This window comes from Equus przewalskii, chromosome 2 (assembly GCF_037783145.1).
Source record: "Equus przewalskii isolate Varuska chromosome 2, EquPr2, whole genome shotgun sequence".
In the NCBI taxonomy this organism is placed as follows: Eukaryota; Metazoa; Chordata; class Mammalia; order Perissodactyla; family Equidae; genus Equus; species Equus przewalskii.
This window is the reverse complement of record NC_091832.1, coordinates 23635346-23654209: the sequence shown is the minus strand read 5'-3', so window position 1 is coordinate 23654209 and position 18864 is coordinate 23635346. Positions and strand designations below refer to the sequence as shown.

At 51.7% G+C, this 18864-nt stretch overlaps 1 protein-coding gene across 4 annotated transcripts in view; it reads left to right on the top strand.

The window, feature by feature from the left end:
* Positions 1–16217, top strand: part of ZNF362 (zinc finger protein 362) — a 41289-nt gene extending 25072 nt beyond the window's left edge. For all 4 annotated transcript variants that reach the window (XM_070595298.1, XM_070595292.1, XM_070595302.1 and 1 more), the window contains 4 exons: positions 827–1051; positions 10670–10748; positions 10841–10999; positions 14413–16217. In XM_070595298.1, coding sequence (XP_070451399.1) covers positions 827–1051; positions 10670–10748; positions 10841–10999; positions 14413–14529 — 580 coding nt within the window. In that variant the 3' untranslated portion in view covers positions 14530–16217. The remainder of the gene's footprint in view (positions 1–826; positions 1052–10669; positions 10749–10840; positions 11000–14412) is intronic.
* Positions 16218–18864: the final 2647 nt, after the last annotated feature.

The window sequence follows — 18864 nt, the reverse complement described above, 5'->3', positions numbered from 1 at the left end:
GGCTGGGGGCAGCACCCACCACAGCCTGGGGTGGTGAGTCCCTTTTGTCCTCTTCGGGCAGTGTTCTCAAACCTCAGCGCAAGAATCATCTGGGGAGCTTTCGAAAATTGCCAACGCCAGGACAGCACTTCCAGAAATTCAGATTTAATTCCTTCTGGGGGCGGGGGGCCAGGGCGGTGTGCAGAGAGCCAGGTATCAGCTTTTTTTTTTTTTTTTGAGGAAGATTAGTCCTGAGCTAACTGCTGCCAATCCTCCTCTTTTTGCTGAGGAAGACTGGCCCTGAGCCGACATCCATGCCCATCCTCCTCTACCCTACATGTGGGACACCTACCACAGCATGGCGTGTCAAGCGGTGCCATGTCCACACCTGGGATCCCGAACTTGTGAACCCCGGGCCACTGAAGTGGAACGTGCAAACCCAAATGCTGTGCCACCAGGCTGGCCCCTCGGCCTTTCTTGAAAGCTCCCCGGGTGATTCTGATGTGCAGCCAGGGTAGAGAACTACTTACTGGGAGAGTTAGAGCCCCGTGTCCCAGAACCGTGGGGTGTGGCCCTGGGCAGCCTTTCACCAGGATCTCAAGCCTTCTCTTCCCTGTGCGGTATACCTGCCCTCCAGGCTGCCATAACTGTGCCTCCAGGCAGATTGGAGGGTGTCCAGGCTGGGAGCCCGTCCTCTATCCTTCCCAGGAGGCCTGTGCTCCCAGGAGCCTCACAGGAAAGCTCTTTCCCAGGTGCAAGGTCTCTCCGCCGTCGAAGGTGCCCCCTGAGCTGTAGTCGCCGGGGATGTGGGATCCTCCCAGGTGTGAACCTGCCTCTTGCCCCACAGGTGTAAGGTCTGCCCGCTGACCTTTTTCACCAAGTCCGAGATGCAGATTCACTCCAAGTCGCACACAGAGGCCAAGCCCCACAAGTGCCCGCACTGCTCCAAGTCCTTTGCCAACGCCTCCTACCTGGCCCAGCACCTGCGCATCCACCTGGGCGTCAAGCCCTACCACTGCTCCTACTGTGATAAGTCCTTCCGACAGCTCTCCCACCTCCAGCAGCACACCAGGTGAGTGTCTTGCCTGGTGCTGGCCTCCCGCAGCCAGTTTCAGCCCAGCGCCTGTGCTGGGTGCATGGACCTGGTGCCAGGAGGGGCAAGGACCTTTTCTAGGTGCCCACTGCCTGCAGGGTCAAGACCAGATTCCTTGGCTTGGCATTCAAGGCCTTTCGTGATATGGCCTTTGTGGACCTCACTGGCCACAGCTCTCATTACTGCATCCTTACCCTTCCCCCTGTTTCTCATCTGCAGGCTTTTGCACATGCTGTGTCCTTTACCTGTGACACCCTCTGCCTCCTTTACCTGTTTCTCTGGCCCTCTCCTATCCATCTCTCAGTCCAGCTTCCTCCAGGAAGTCCTCCCTGGCCCCCCTGAGCTGATTTCACAGGCTTGTGCGTGCCCATCACAGCAGTGGCAGGCTGTCTTCTACTCGCCTCGTGATTCACCCACCAACCCCAAGATGTTGGGAGCCCCTGAAGGCGGGGGCTTAATCGCCTCCATTTGCACATCCCCAGTGTGTGGCACATAATAAGCATTCAGGCATCTGTTTAATATTTGTGGAATAAATAGAACCGACTTGTACAGGGCACATAATTCATCCATTTAACAAACATTTACGGAGCCAGACACGAGTCCAGGTGCTGGGAATATAGCAGTGAACAAAACAGACTAAATCCCTGTGCTCATGGGGCTACAGTTTAGTGGAGGGTGTGAAAGGGAGATGTAAATGCTTTGAGGAAAGAAGAGTTTTTGCATCAGAAGGATGGGCTCACCGAATAAAAATGCCATAGGTATTTAAAGAGACAAACCAAAGGTTACCAAGATTGCAGTTCACCTCTTCAGAGGGGAGGAGACCCGGCAGCTTTGTCACGCGACGGCTGCCATGCCTGCGACCATGGCTCTGTGTCTGTTAATGTCGGTGCTGTAAAGTCGGGTAAAATCGTTTTTGCTGTGGGGTTTGTAACTTACAGCAAGTGCTCAACTTTTCTCTATTTTGGGGACCAATGCTAGAGAGAGAGACCCTATTTTTTATTTTTACTTTTTTATTGTTGTTCTTACTGATACATTTATCTTCATTGTCCTTGTATGCTTTATCCCAGGGTGCAAAATGGGATGTTTGTCCATTTCTCGGGCTTTGGCGCCTGGTGAGTCGGTTTGATAGTGGGAAATAAATGGCCAAATGGCAGCTGGACAAGGCCTGGGTCTGCTTTCTCATTCCCACGTCTCCTAAGGCGTGGATTTGACCTCATAAGTTTGTTTCAGCAATTTTCTGATTTTGGTCGTTACTCTGCTTTTTTTAAGTTTGGCCGGTTTTATGAACATAGGTGTTTGTAACGAGCTGTTGATGGATACACATAGTCCTCCTGGATGCATGGTTGTTAAAGTGAGAGCACGTGATACTAAGGTTTGAGAGTTAACTTCTGTCTGGAGACTTTGTAAAGCCCCTGGGTCATAATTTTAATCTGTGTGTGTGTGTATGTGTCAGAAAAAAATTTTCTTATCATATTACCTAAGCTCAGGAACCTAGAACCATCTAATTTACGTCTGTCAGGCTGTGTCTATACAACCTGTAACAGCAGGGGTACCTTCTTTCTGGAGAATCTCCAAATTTGTGAGTGTTTCTGGCCTAGCAGGAGTGACTTTTTCTATGACCTTGAAGGCTGGGATCCCAAAGGGCGTGGAGCAGATCCAGTCCGGTGTCCTGGAGGCCACATTCCCACACGTGAAGTACAGTCCTTGTTTCTTACAATTAGGCTTGTCACGCCTAATTAAATGGAGTTTGTCTTTAAATGTGACATTTCTGGCATGGTCATGGTTACAAATTTGATTTACCCAATTGTATCCTGTTAGGAAGGAGGACAGGTTCTTATTGAACCGATTCACAGAACTAACGGTCAGGAAAAGGAAACGGTCTCAGTAAAGGCGCTTGGAATTTTTTTAGCAATTGTTCTGAGTAGTTTTGTAGACAAAGCCAATTACATATGTTGCTTTCAAGAGAACTATTATCTTAAAATTTCCTCAATAATTCATTAGTTTATGTCAATTTGTTATAGTTTTTGTCCCCCCAGAATTCTGAAGGGCTGGTTGGAATAGGGCACCGTTTAAGGAATGGTTTCTTCCAGTTTATACAAATACAGCCTCCTAAATGGAAGAATAGAGACAGATCAAAGAACAAAACGGTTTTCTTGCCCTTTAGAAAATAGAACGTTAACCACAGTTAAATCACTTTCGTCCCATGCCTAGGTCATAGTTACTGATCTGCTGATCTTGGGTAGTTAGTCTGATTTACCAGTTCTCTGCTTGTGGACTAAAGACTCGTGGATCCTGCTTGGCCTGGGGCAGTGTCTGGCCGTGCCGATGGTGTCAGCTCGGAAGCCTGTGCCCATTCGTCTGTTCCTGGAAATAGAAGGAGCCAGTACGTGTGGGTGTGGAGCAGCCCCTTACTGAGGCTGTCATCTCTGGCTGTTGCTTTCAGAAGACCCAATTTCTGAGCTGAAGTAGAGGCCTTTAGGCAAGCGTGAGGGCAGAGATCAGACCCGTTGGTAAGACTTAGTGACTCTGGTTCATTTATTATAATAACCAGCAACATCAGAATGGAGGAGAATGGAGTCCTCTGTTAGGGTCTAAGGCATCATCAGTTTTTCAGATTAAGAACATATTACAGTCAGCAAGGGCAGTGAGCCATCTTTAGGGTCTTTTTTTTCTCATACACTGTTGGTGGGAATGCAAACTGGTACAGCCACTATGGAAAACAGTATGGAGATTTCTCAAAAAGTTAAAAATAGAAATACCCTATGACCCAGCCATCCCATTACTGGGTATCTATCCTAAGAACCTGATATCAGATATCTCAAGAGTCCGTTGCACCCCTATGTTCATCGCAGCATTATTTACAATAGCCAAGACGTGGAACCAGCCTACATGCCCAGAAACTGATGATTGGATAAAGAAGATGTGGTATATATACACAATGGAATACTACTCAGCCATAAAAAAAGACGAAATTGGCCCATTCACAACAATGTGGATGGACCTCGAGGGCATTATGTTAAGCGAAATAAGTCAGTTAGAGAAAGACGAACTCTATATGACTCCACTCATAGGTGGAAATTAGTATATTGAGAAGGAGATCTGATCGGTGGTTACCAGGGAAAAGGGGGGGTGGGGGGAGGGTACGGAGGGGGAAGTGGTGTACCCACAACATGACTAACAAAAATGTACAACTGAAATCTCACAAGGTTGTAATCTATCATAACATTAATAAAAAAAAAAAAAAAAAAAAGATTGGCACCTGAGCTAACAACTGTCGCCAATCTTCTTTTTTTTTTTCCTGCTTTTTTTTTCCTCCTCAAATCCCCCCAGTACATAGTTGTATATTTTTTTAGTTGTGGGTCCTTCTAGTTGTGGCATGTGGGACGCCGCCTTGACATGGCCTAATGAGCAGTGCCATGTCCGCGCCCAGGATCTGAACCCTGGGCCACCGAAGCAGAGTGCGCGAACTTGACCACTCGGCCATGGGCCTGGCCCCTTTAGGGTCTTGTAAGTTATTCATAAAGCGTGTGTTTTGATTGTCACTAATTGGTAAGTGTAGTTAAATCTAGGGGAAAAAATTTTTTTAAGGACATTTCTTTTTGATATTTATTGTGTTAGTCTCCGTACATGAAAATAAGTTCTTGGGTTTTTACTACCTCTTAAAAAGTGCACACACATATATATATAATTATATATATTAATTATATATATAAAATATGTATTACATTATATAGAATTAACACATTATATAATTATATATGATATCCTATATATTTATATAAATTATATAAACTTACATATAAAATGTATATATACACACACATAAAATTCACTCAGGGAGATTGAGCTTCTCTTTTTATTTGCCAACTTTCCTATACTAGAAACTTCACATGGCAGTTCTTGCTCTAGTGTTCTGCTAATTAAAAATAGGGAGAAGACAAACATGCCTGATGGTTCAGAGCACCCCTCTTCTTGTAAAGCAAAGGAGCAAATCTTTGGTGTTGCCGAGTGGCCATCTGCAAACTCTGAGAGCCCTTGGGTGCAAAGGATACCTTGAGCATTGTATTTTTCTGAATTTGGGGCCTGGATTGGAGCACAAAGTTGGCAGAGTCGGCAAGACATGTGCATCAGTCTATTAGAAAATAAACACAGTAACAAGTAGTGACGATTATTAAGAATCTTAGTTTTTTCAGAAGTAGACTTTTATTTCAAAATACTATTTAAGACCATGACAAAAAAAGCAACAAAAAATTAACAGAATGTTCCTTGACTCAGGAATTGCTCTCCGTTCCTGAGGGCACAAATTTTTTTTCTTTTGAGTGATTTGAGTTCATAATGGTGAGAAACCAAATAAGCCACATGAGTGCCCTACCAACATTCAGAGACAAACTACTCATTAGGTGGTGGCACATATAATTAAACCAATGTGTGCTAACCCAGTGACAAAGGAGTGCGTGTCCCAAATGCCCATAAGTCCCAGAATCCTTTAGGCAAACAAACCCAAACATAAAGCGGCAACCAGAGTCCAGGTTCCTTGTTTCCTGACTTTCCCCGGAGACTCCTTCCTGTTTTTTGCTCCTCTAGAGAGAACCAATCAAGGCATATAATCCAATCCATCTTCCCAACGTGACTGCCAGTAAGGAAGGGAGTCAAGGAAGGTCCTGTCCCAAGCTGAAGCAGCCTGGGCAAGTCCTAGGCGTGGTTGTTGAGGAAGATGAGCCCGGGCACATTTGGCGGGTAGTGTCATTTAGTCATTTAATGGTGCATCTGGAGCATCTTGGTGGGACCTGTGTCTATGGAAGGAAGACCCAAGTCAGAAAAGCAGGTGACTGGCAAAGTGTTGCTGAAGTCCGGACTCCAGAAGGATCAGCCCAGTAAATCATAGATACCGCATGTACCTAAAGAGAAAATAAACGGGAACTGGCAGTGAGTCCGTTCATGGTAGGAAAACAGCAGTTGTCTCCTGCAATTGGCATATGTACGTGATCACATGTCTGCAGATATCACAATGCAAAGTCAGGGAGAACATTGTTTAGCGAGGAAATCAGTAAGTTATAGGAAGGGGCTGAAGGTTTTATCTACTTGGGGAACTCATGCTAGACAGAGTGACTCTGGATTTGTTTGTGTATTCAGGCCGCACGGTGTTTTTTGCTTGGCTTTTCTTCTCCTGGCTGTGATGTTGTGGACGTGTGGAGTGATAAAGGTGGCAGGGGTAGGTGTCATTTTGTTTCCTCAAGTGTGATGATAATCATGGTAATAAAACCCTAACAGCTGTTCCTTGTCAAAGAGTGCCTAAGTTCCTGGCCCGGGACAAGGTGTCCGTAAGGTCCCTATACAGCAAATTTGTGTTTCTAAATAAGAAGTGAATCTGAGAAATGCCACGGAGAGGGAATCGGCTCAGGGAAGGTTAACTTCCACTGTTTGTATCTCCCATTGTTTTGGTTACAAAGCACAACATGGCTGAAGCCATTCAATATAATGTGCTGTTTATTACCTGGGAAATAAAAGATAAAAGATACCTAAGGGATCCTCAATCATTTTTTAAACATTGAATAAATTCCCTCTTTGTTGTTTTTCATAAATCGTTTATCTTAAATAGAAAGGAGTGTATTAAAAATGAAGACTGAGGGGCCAGCCCAGTGATGCAGTGGTTAAGTTAGCATGTTCTGCTTTGGTGGCCCGGGGTTTGCTGGTTCAGATCCTGGGCAAAGACCTAGGTACCACTTGGCAAGCCATGCTATGGCAGGCGTCTCACATATAAAGTGGAGGAAGATGGGCACGGAGGTTAGCTCAGGGCCAGTCTTCCTCGGCATAAAAGAGGAGGATTGGCAGCAGATGTTAATTCAGGGCTAATCTTCCTCAAAAAAACCCAAAAAAACCCAAAAACCTGAACACTGAAACTATCTTATGAACACTGTTCATCTAAGTCATTTGATCCTACAATCCTTACAATCCTATTATCTCTGTTTTAGAGACGAGGAAACTGGGGCTCAAGGAGGCAAAGTCACTTGCCTGAGGTCACCCCGCTGGGAGGAGGCGGAAGTGAGATTGGAGCCCAGAACACCAAGGGCAGCCTCTGCCTCGGAGGAAGGAAGCTGCTGGGGATGTCAGGCTGCAGAAGCTCAGGGGGTGGAGGTCCCAGGCAGGAGGGCAGAGCGAGTCTTTGGGGCTGTGGGGTGGGGCTGCGGCAGGAGGGGTGGAGGGGCAGTCCAGGGGCACTGATTTCAGCTTTTCCCTGCGCTGCCTACACCTGGAGTCGGTGGTGAGCTCCCCACCAGCTCCCCTGGCAGATGCGGAAGCCAGGGCTGGGTGCTCCCCAGTGGGAAGATGCCCTACAAAGAGAGGATTCTGATTTTGGAATTGAGGGCGTGGCCCTGACTTGAAATTCAGGTACTAAAGAGCTTTGGGGCCAGGTAGCAGTGGGAACAGGTGACCTTGTCCTTCATTCGTCCAATGGTCACTCCTGGAAGCCCCTTCTGAGCCATCCCAGGGCTGGGGGGCACGCACAGGGCAGATCAGTGGTCAGAGGAGCCCTGGCCTAAGGGAGCTCTCGATACAACCTGGGAGGTTCATGGATGTGGAAACTCCCATGAGAGATGGAAGGCCGTGGTGGAGGTTAGAGAGGCTCATCTCCGTCGGGTGCTAAAGGTCTATAGCCCTCCCTAGAGAGAGGCCCTAGTGAGGCCATGACAAGGTCACATCCCTGTACTGCTGCTGTGGCAGAGGCCAGAAGGTTGAGAGGAGAGAGGCTGAGGCTGGAAGTCCAGGGAGGAGGCTGGGCAGCTGTGGCACTTGGGGAGGAGGCCAGAGGGGAATCTCCTGGTCAAGAGGGCTTGGCTGGGCCCCTGAGGAAGGACTTGAAGTCCCTGGAGGACTGTCAGTCAGTCAATCAACAAACACTTTTGAAATACACCTGAGGAATGGACATTGCTGGTTATGTTGAGCATATTATCATTGTCAATGACTGACTTCAGAGAGAAAGAACTGGCTTTCCTCCTTTCAGCCTGTGACTGTGCATCGAGTCCTCGGAGCCTGTGCCAGGCCCTGGGGTGACGGTGGTGAGCGAGACATGGGGAGCTCTTGTTCTCGGGAGGCAGCCAAGAAAACAGGGACTAGACAGTGACAAAGTACGCCCCCAGGCACAGACTTCTGCTTGGGGGTAGGCTCAGGGGGCCTGGCCTCATCTGGGGGCGGTCAGGAAAGGCTGCCCTGATCAAGGGGCTTTTATACTCATTAGAGGAGTTTGGGTTTTCGCCAGGTATTACCTGAAGGAAAAGTGTGCCTAGAAGAGGGAACAGCCTGGATGAAGGACTGGAGGTGGGAAGGGACTTGGCATGCTAGTGGAGCCGGTGGGAGGCCAGTGGGGCTGGAGTCTGGTGATGGTGGGGGGGTGACTTGAGCAGCAGTGGGAGGCGAGGACCCTGGGGTGGGTATTGTAGGGTTTAAAACAAAATCAGTGCGTGTCCTGGGGTCCCTTGGTCCCCTGTGTCACCTGACCCCTAGCTGAATGGATTCCCTGGGCCTGGCGGGGATGAGGAGGGGAGGAAACAGAGAGGATTCTGGCATCAGGCAGAGTCGGTCCAGATGACCCCGAAGGTCCTTCCATTGTAGAGACAGGGTGCAGTAGCTGGGATGATGTCCCCAAACATGTGACACCCAGAATGTGCAGGTAGAATGGGAATTGTCAGAACCAGGCCAGCCCAGCTCCACTTGGGTAGTCTCGATGCAGCCTGTGAGCTGGGCCCTGGGCCTTGCACGTGAGACTGGGCTGTCCCTGCCCTTGGGATTCCCTGTCTAGTGGAGGAGGTAGACGGAGGGCGGCCTCTCCTGCAGAGCACAGAACCAGGGCACACGTGTGGCCGGCAGAATCATCAATCAGACATGGGTGCTGGAGGCGAAATGGATCTCTGGCCAGGACGCAGGGTGCATGGGAGCAGGCAGGTGAGGCTGAACCACACGGCGAAAGGCCTTGAACGACACACTAAGGAATTTGGATTCTGTCAGTTTTTAGTGTGGGTGGCCAATGTCACGAGCTTATTGATGACAGGGAGTGGTCTTTATTCAAGCCTGTCCAGCACGGGGGCTGGCCAGAGGGGCCTTGGTTGGTTTGATGACTTTGTTGATGGGCAGAGCAAACCCAGTGAGCGGGGCAGGGGCTGGGGCACCGGAGGGAAGGAGCCGAGGCCGTTTGGCCACAGCTGGATTCTCCCCCGACCTACTGCTCATCGCAAATGAGGCAAGCCGGGTTCAAACCCAGCTGTCTTCCACTGACCACCTACTCGGCACAGAGATTTGCCAGAACAGACGGTTAAAGACAAGCCAGGGCTGATGGGGAAAGGCGTGCGTGGAGGGACGGGCCTCCCATCCCTGTGTACCGGGCTCCGAGCCCCATCTCTGCACCTGGTCTCAGTGCACCTCCATGCTCACCGCGGCTGCTGGACAAGCGCAAGCTGCTGCACAGACCTTATCCGAAAACACAGCATCAGCCGTCAAGTCATTGCTCCAAAGTCACCTTCTCAGTGAGGCCCCGGCCTGGTCGCCCTATTTAAAATTGCACCCCCTCCCCCACACACTCCTGATGCCCCCCCGCCTTGTTGTCTTTCTTCTCACAGCACTGATGACCTTCCACGTGCTTCTCTGACTTATTCATGCTTATTGTCTGTTTCCGCGAGGCGGCGGTTCCTGTCTATTTTGTTCACTGATATATTCCAAGTACCTAGCTTGGTGCCTGGCACACAGGTAGTGGCGTACTAACTGTTGAATGAATGAACAATAATAGTAATTCTGGCCGGCGTTTATTGAGAGCTGACTTTGTGCCAACACTTGGCTAAGCCCTGTATACGCATCATCTAATATAATCCTCACAAAGCCCGGTGAGGTAGGGACTGTATTTTTACACCCATTTTGCAGATGAGGAAACGAAGGCTCAGTGACTTGCCCAAGATCACCCAGGTAGTAAATGGTGGAGCCAGAATGAGAATCCAGGAATGGGGCGACAGGAGGGGCTCACAGGAAGGACACAGAGGGGCTGACCTTCAGGGCCGCCCTGACCTGCATTCTCTCTGTAGCTGGGGTGACCATGTAGCTATCGTGGACATGTGCCTGATGTGGAGAGGGGGCAGGAAATAGAAATTGGGGGCCAATCAGAGGGGGATGTCTCCTCCTTCTGGGGGATGAGGCGGCTGGGCAGGGCGGGTCCTGACCGCTGTGAGTCTGCGCTCTTTTTAGTGCATGGTCTGCAGGTGGGTATCTTAGACGGCAGGGGCAGAATGCAGTCAGAGCAGCCCCCTACGATGAGCTGGAGGCCTGGGCCAGCTCTCTCAGATGGTGCTGGTGGAGGGCAAGGTTCAGCAGGGACCTGTGGGGAGCAGGGAGGCCCTGTCACAGACAGGCAGTGGGAGGTGGCCAGAGAAAGGAGGAGAAGGGGTGGCCTTGAAGTCCCCAGCTCTTCCTGGGGCCCCCCTGGGGAGAGCGTGTGGAGAGCACTGTGGGAGGCTAGGGGCCAGGGGTGTGGCGCAGGCCAGCCAGGGCATGGGGGCTGGAGCTGGCCTATGGGGATCTGTCAGGGACGCCACCTCACTGGGCTGCCCATTGCAGAATCCACACAGGCGACAGACCCTACAAGTGCCCACATCCTGGCTGCGAAAAGGCTTTCACTCAGCTTTCCAACCTCCAGGTGAGTGCCCGCCTGCCCCAAAGGGAGCCTGTGAAGGGGGTGGGACTGGGGGAGCCCTGCCGGCCCCTGACCCACCACTGTGCCCCCTGCAGTCTCACCAGCGCCAGCACAACAAGGACAAGCCCTACAAGTGTCCCAACTGCTACCGGGCCTACTCGGACTCCGCCTCCCTGCAGATCCACCTCTCGGCCCACGCCATCAAGCACGCCAAGGCCTACTGCTGCAGCATGTGCGGGCGGGCCTACACCTCGGTGAGTGCCTGGGGTCCCCGGGGAGCCCCTCCTCCCCGCAGATCCGTACGCTCACCCCATTTTCCAGACCAGGAAGCTGAGGCCCAGAGAGGGGGAGGGACTCCCCAAGATCACAGTGCGTGGCCGAGCCAGGGCTTCTGTTTGCCAGTTCTGTTTTTAGCTGCCTCAGGCTGAGCTCCCAGGCCCTGGAACACTCACGGCAGTAGTGGGGGGGCCTGGCAGCACCCCTGCACCCTAGAGCCAGGGAGGGAGAAGGGCCTACTGCCACCGGGAAGCTGCAACTCTCATCATGGCCACAAGGTGGCACAGGGACTTGCCCAGAGACACCCTCATCTCTGAGGAAAGGCCTGAACAGTGCCAGAAAGAGCATCACATCCAGCCCCCTGTCCCTCGGTGGGAATTTCCCTAACAAGAGCCTTTTAGCACCCAGAAGAGGGAGTGTGGGGAGTGTGTGTGTGCTTCTGGCTATTCAAATATGCTAGTTAGGGGCCGGCCCGGTGGCGCAGCAGTTAAGTGTGCACGTTCCGCTTCAGCGGCCCGGTTCGCCGCTTCGGATCCTGAGTGCGGACATGACACCTCTTGGCAAGCCATGCTGTGGCAGGCGTCCCACATAGAAAGTAGAGGAAGATGGGCACGGATGTTAGCTCAGGGCCAGTCTTCCTCAGCAAAAAGAGGAGGATTGGCAGCAGATGTTAGCTCAGGGCTAATCATCCTAAAAAAAAAAAAGTGAAAGTTTAAAAAAAAAATATATATATATGCTAGCTAACTGACCCCCAGGTATCCCCAGAGAGAGATCACGGAGCCTCAGTTTCCTCATCTGTAAAATGGAGGAGGTGATGGTTAACGGAGAGGGCTTTTGGCTGGCAGAATCAGTGCCTAACACAATTGTTTATTCACTCAGTGTTTACTGAATACTTGTGCCACGGGCTTGGGAATCAGGATGAATCAAACAGACATATTCTTTGCCCCCAGGGGGGTTAGAGTCTACTGTTGGAGACAGACATTAAGCAAGTCACCCACAAATAAATATGTAATGACAGATCGTGGTAATTGCTCTGGGCACATTTCTCAGCCTCGGCCCATGCTGACGTTGGGCAGGACACCGTTTTGCTGGGAGGCTCTCCCGTGCATTGTAGGGTGTTTAGCAACATCCTTGGCCTCTACCCGAGAGGAACCCCCTCCCCAAGATGTGACAACCAAAAAGGCGTCCAGCCTTTGCCAAATCGCCCCCTGGGAGGCGAAACTGCCTCTGATTGAGAACTGCGGCTATAAAGGAAAAATACGTTTTGAAAGACAGCAGCGGGGAGGAGAAAATGGAGTTGGGAAAGGGAGCTAGGCCCAGGTTGGCCATCTGAGTAAGCAACCTTTAGATGAAGCCTTGAAGGATAATTAGCCAGAGGAGGAGGAGGGAGAGAACCTTCCATGCTAGGGAACAGTGGATGCAAATACCCGGAGGTGGAACACACATGCGGTGTTCCAGGAACTGGAAGAAGACGAGGTCACACGGGGCTCTGGGACCCTGTTCGGGAGTCTGGATATTTTTCCTGGTAGGGTGGGAAGCCATTGGGAGGGGCCCATCCGGGGGGCTAGTTTTGAAAGGTCACTGGCTGGAGGGGGCACACAGATTGCAGGTGGGGTGGTCAGCGGTATATGTCCAGTGCCAGCCAGGCTACTGCTTGCTGAGTATGTGACTTTTGTCCATCCCTGGAGTTCAAAGGGCAGAGGAGAGTTGAGAGACGGACAGGAAAGAATCCGCAGGGCAAGTGCCCCAAGCGGATATGTGGAGAGCCCCAGAGACCGGGGAGCCCCACTCCAGTGGCTGACCCCAGTCAGTCCCTGCCCAGAGTTCTCGACAGCCTCCTACACACACCCACTCTGAGGGGCGCCGCCAGTGCTCGCGGTTCTGGTTCTTGGGTGGAATCTGTCTGAATGCTGGGGACCCAGGTGTCAGATCTCACCTGGCCCGAGGCCCCACCCTGAATAGGGCCTGACGGGACTCTACAGAACAATAATAATTACTTTTTTTTTTTAAACATTTTAATGGATTGACGTTTAAACTACCTTAACACATAAAGGAAACATTTTAGACTAGCGAACCCTCCTGTTCCCCGCAGCCCCAGAACCGTCAACCAGTCCTGCCTCCTCCATATCCCTATTTTTTGAAGTAAAACTGACATTATGTTGTTTGATCTGAAAATTTTCACTTGGTGTCTCAAAACATAAGGTCTCTCTTTTTTTAAACATATTCCAGATACCTTAGAATAATTCATCATAAGTCCTTAATATCATCAAATACCCAGTCAGCATTCACATTTTCATTTGTCTCATAAATGCCATCGTTTTCTTTTTTAATCGAGATCCAAATAAGATTCTTGCATTGCACTAGGTGGATACACCTTTTCATCTATAGGCTCTCCCCTGCCACCCGCCCGCCTGTTTTTTCTTTGCCATTTCCTCGTTGAAGAATAGTTTCCTGGTTTGGATTTTGCTGCCTGCTTCCCTCTGCTGGTGTTTGATAGCATGTTGCCACCGTGTGCCCAAGGAGTGGCAGGTGGGAGCCAGAGCAGCTTAGTGAGAAGGCCTGTGGGTCCGCAGGTGAGCCTTGGGTCCCCTCCACCACCCAGTCACGGCTGCCTCAGGTCAGACTTAGCAGAGCCTGTGGGGGCACTCAAGGGACCAGCTGATTGTACTCAGTCTATGCTTCCCAAAGCCACCCGTCAGATCAGGCCTGGCCTCTCTTCAAGGGAGGACTGAGTATGGGGGTGCAGAGGCTGGCGCTCCCACCCACCTGGAATGAAACATAGAGACTGGGGAAAGAGTGGTACCCTCAACCCTTACTGCATGCTATGGCCTTTATCCACATCACCACAGCAACCCTTTGAGGTGGTTCCTTCCCCATCCCTGCTTGCAGAGGAGGAAACTGGAGGGGTGAGATGACTGGTCCAAGGTTCCACCACTCAGAAATGGCAGAACTAGGCTCAAACCGAGGGCTACTGCTTCGCCCTTGCTGGGAGCAGCAGCCCACATGGGGACAGCTCTGCGTGATCTGGCAGGCAGGCTGCGGTTCAGCCAGCATACTCCACTACAGCCAGTTGGTAAAGGGCAGCTGGCCTGGCCCTAGGGAGTTCCAGGTGGGCACTGCTGAGGGGTGAGCCTGGTGCCTGCCAGCTCTTCAGCCAGCCCGCTGTGGGCTCAGACTCCAGTGCGTGAGCCAGTCCCCACCCCCGCTGGCGATGCTGCATCTCTGGAACCCATACCCCATGCTCCTCTGACCCTTCAACGCGGTGGCTGCTCACCGTTAGCTGGCCCGCCTTCCACGGAGCCCTCCAGTGGCCACTTGTGGGAACTGCAGCCTCCCCTGCATCCCCTGCCAATGGTTCCTTACATGCTCTGAATCTCACCCCTGCCTGCAGGAGACCTACCTGATGAAGCACATGTCCAAACACACGGTGGTGGAGCACCTGGTGAGCCATCACTCGCCCCAGAGGACGGAGTCCCCCGGCATCCCGGTGCGAATTTCCCTGATCTGAGCCGACCCAAGGCGCCGCCCCGCCCTGCCCACTGGCAGACACAGACCCAGGCAGCACCAGGCCCCCATTCCCTCCAGGGGCCCTCCAGGAACAGCCGAGCTCTCTCACGACCTTCCTGACCTTCCAGAAAGCCTGGGCCGAAGAAGCCCTGCCCGGTCCAGCTCCGGGGGCGGCCAGGCCGACCGCAAGATTCTGGACTGTTTTGGTGGCATCCAAAGACGATTTCAGAGCACTTTGAACCTCTGATGGGTTTTCTTTTTGTTCCCCACCCTTCACTTGCTTCACTGTTTTTTGTTTTTTTTTTTTAACGTTTGTTTTGGAAATAACAAAAGAGATATTTATTGGCCAAGAAGTTGGTGCTGCTAAGACCGAGAAATTAAAAGAATCGGACAAATGGACACAGAGAACCAGAGGGCAGCCTGGGACCTTCTCTTGCCACGGCCTCAGGTCCGGAAAGGCTCAGGCCTGGGTTTCTGGACTGCAACGGGGGCCCCCAGTGGGAGGGGGCAGGCGGCAGCTGGAGTGAGCCACTCACCCCTGGGTGCCCAGCTTGGACCTCTTGAGCTGTGCCCCGGGCATCAATGAGCAGAGGGATGCGGCAGCTACAGGGCTGCCCAGGCTTCAGGAGGCGAAACGAGTGGGGCCGGGAGATCCACAGGAGGACAAAAGGGTGCAGGGTTGGGCTGGGCTGGGCACAGGCCCAGGGAAATGGGGTGAGGATGGGCTGGGTAAGACCCGGCCCCCACCCCCGCTGCCCTGAAGACCACCCCAGTCTACCTCGGTGCTGGCCAGGAAACCTATTGGCTACCTCTCCCGCCATCCCAGACTGTGGGCAGGGGGGTGGGGAGGGAGTGGGCCTGGGGCTAGGACCCCCCCTCCAGAATTTCCTCCAGATGGGGCAGTACCCAGGGAGGGGTTATTTGTCTTCCCTGCCATGGAGGGGGAATCCCCAGCCCAGGGCCTAGGCCCCTCTGCAGGGACGGGATCCTCGGGGAGGAGGGTCCCAGGAGCAGACCCTGCCCTCAGCCCCGCAGACACACCCCAATCTGAAAGCCATGCGTGTCCGTGTATATAGGAACTATGTACAGAGCCCGGAGAAGCCCCCCTCCATCCCCCGGGAAGAAAAAAAAAGAAAACTAGACAGAAACTCATCTATATATTCTGTATCTGGAGTTCCGTTTTGAATATTAACTGTGTTATTTTTATACACTTTTTAAGCCTTAACTCGCCATTGATTTACCAGTTTAACGTTTCCTGGGGTTTCTTTTCCCACGGGGTTCTCCGCCCCACGCCCACCCCCTTGTTTGACTTGCGTCTGATACTCAGTATTGTAGCTTTTCGTCCGCATGTTACTACCCTGTAAATACGCTGTTATACATACTGTTAACACCCCTTTGCTTTTTTCTATGGGACCTCCAGGCCACCGTATTTAGAACTAGTTACCTTATTAAAAAAGAGAAAACAGTCTGTTGGCTTCTCAGTCTGCATCTTGGTGGCAGGGAGGTGAGGGCAGGTGCCCCTCAAAGCTTCAGGAAAGAAGGTTGCGTTATATTTAAGAAAAGGGGTGGGGAGCAAAAGAAAAATCAAATGTGGGGGATGACACTAAAGGGGGCAAGAAACAAAGGAATTCCAAACCCTCTGCTCTTTGTATTTCTCTGTTGTGAAGAATAAACTGTACCTGCACCCGGGTGGCGGTGGTGTGTGGCGTGCTCTGTGCGAGGCTGGGGCTGGGGGGCACTTTCCACTGCTCCTCTCCCCTCCCCCGCCCCCCAGGCTTGGGGAAGAAGGGACTTGGCCCTTTACTGTGGGCCGGCCTCCATCGCTGCTGAGCTGGCAGCTTGGTGTTGGTTACTTCCAACCCCCTACGAAAGGGCAGCAAACCAAGAGAGGTTTTCTGCTGAGGGTCATGCTGCAATTAAGTGGCAGGGACGATAAGTAAATGTGACCCAGGTTTGTCTAGTTCTGAATGAAGCCTTTTTAGATGTACGGGAGTCCACCAATGGAGTTCACTGCCCCTGCTCCCAGAGGGGCAGCCACATCGGTTCCCCCACCCCTCTTTGGGGGTCCATCCTGAGTGCTCTGATTTGTGGAAGCTATTCCAGTGATTGATGGAACCAAGAAGTCCCCTTCACATACATTCCTCATGGGAGTCAATATTTTCATTGCCTAGGAGGGAAATACAGGAATTAATTTCCCCAAAGTTTACCTAGGCTGGCCCCGTGCTAGGCGTTGTCGTGGGAGAGACAGAAGTGACTCAGCCGTGAGTCAATATGGAGCTCACCAGCCGAAACTCACTCCTCTGAGCCCTCATGATCTTTATGTGTCGAGACTTGGCTGCAAGTGATATAGGAAGCCCAATTCAAATGAGGATTTACTGGCTTACCTGACAGGACAGTGCAGGGTGGGGTGCGGCCAGCTTCAGGGCTCAATGATGCATCTCCAGCTCTCCACTTGGCTTCATTCTCAGACCCACCTTCAACCTCAGGCTCCTGTGGGGTCAGCAGCTCCAGCCTCCGAGTCCCCAGGTTTTCAGCAGTCAAGCCTCTCTTTCTCTGTCTCTCCCAGAAACCCCAGCAAAAGTCTAACTGGGTCTTTCTGGTTTGGACTGGGTTAGGTACCATCCCTAGACCAATTACTGTGATGAGAGTGTCTACTTGATTGCTTAGGCCTAGAGTCCATACTCCAAGCCTGGAGCAGACGGTGAAAACCCCATCTGAAGTACATCTCCCCAAGAGGGAACCAGCATGTGTCACCATGAGAAGGGGGAATGGATGTGGGGGCCAAGGACATGTTTTGAGTAATCTCGAAGGGCTCATCTCTTTCTCTGACATTGACCTTCCATAGCCTACTGTTCCATGAAGGGATGGGTGCTGGCAGCCATATTTGTGTCATGTGACCCTATCCCAGCCAAGCTGATTGGCCAGGGGTGGACACCTGACTCGATGACTCCATCCTGAGACAGTGGTACCAGCGGTGCCAGTGGTGCGTAATGGCTATCCTGGTCCATGACTGGCTTGTGCATACCTCTGCCCAACTCCAGCTTCATCGAGTGTTGCGGTTTGACATCAACCATGGTGGGATTTACATCATGAAAACCAGCAAATGCTACAAATCGGAGCTTTCTTTTTCCTCGAAGGGCCAGTTGCTAAACATTTACCACCACACCACTGGCTGACTTTCCAGATTCTCCCTTCCACGAATCAGAAACAAGTTAGGGGAAGGCAGGCACCCGAACTGGGAAACCTTGTGGACTGGGGGTTGTAGTTGCTGTGTTGGGCCAGGCACAAGCAGAAGGCAAAGGAGGCAGAGAGAAGCTGAGGTGGACAGAGGAGACGGAGAGCCAGCGGCAGCCTCAGTTCCAGATTTTCAGTATCCATCTTCCGGCCAGGTTTAATTTCCTGCTTGTTTTCACATCAGTGAATTTAAGTTGCTAGTGATGTGACACCGGGTAAGTTACTTAAATTCTCTGTGCCTGATTTTCTCATATGTAAAAGTGAGGAAAATAACAGTAACCAATTTACAGGATGGATGTGAGGATTAAATGAATCAATATACGTCTAAGGCTTAGAACTGTGCCTGGCACATAGTAAGTACCCAATAGTGTAGTCCTTGTGATTGTTATTGTTTGATGTAGCCTGGTGGACCTATGTCCCTTATGATCAACGAACCCTGACTAGACAGCTGAAGATGTTTGGGAATTTCGGGGGGTGGGGCCGGGACGGACGAAGGTTTTGCATGCAGCAGTGACATGCAGGGGATGGGAGTCTGATTTTCACCTGCTTACCCGGAAGTGAGAGCTTCCACTGTGCCGAGGGCCCCAGCATAAGTGCAGAGGCCAAGGCCGATGGCCAGAGAAGTAGCTGCAGAAGGAGCTACTTCTTGTATCCCCCTTGTTATTCCTGCTTCAGCCCCAAGCCCCACCGCAGGCCCCACCCCAACTCGGGCCTCTGGGTAAGACAAAGGAGGGAGCCTTTCCCAAGAGGTCATCCACTCTGCTCCACCCTGCAGCATCCTTGACCCCTCCTCCTTCGCTCAGGAAGGTCCCCTTCCACAGCACGAGGCTGCCTGGAGCTCAGCACCTGGAAACCCCTCCGGTGCCATCTTTAAAACAGGAAATGGCTGTTCTTTGGCGAATCCTTTGCACTCCATGAACTTGCTGGAGGTGGGGCGGGCAGGAGACGGAGAAGGCAAGTCACCTTTCCTGGAGCACCACGACAACCCCTGCAAGGAGGATGACTGGCATCCCCCCTTTACATACGAGAAAACAGACTCACTGAGGGTAAGGAACTTGTCTATAGTCAGGCACAGCGTTAGAAGAGAAGCGAGTTCCCATTC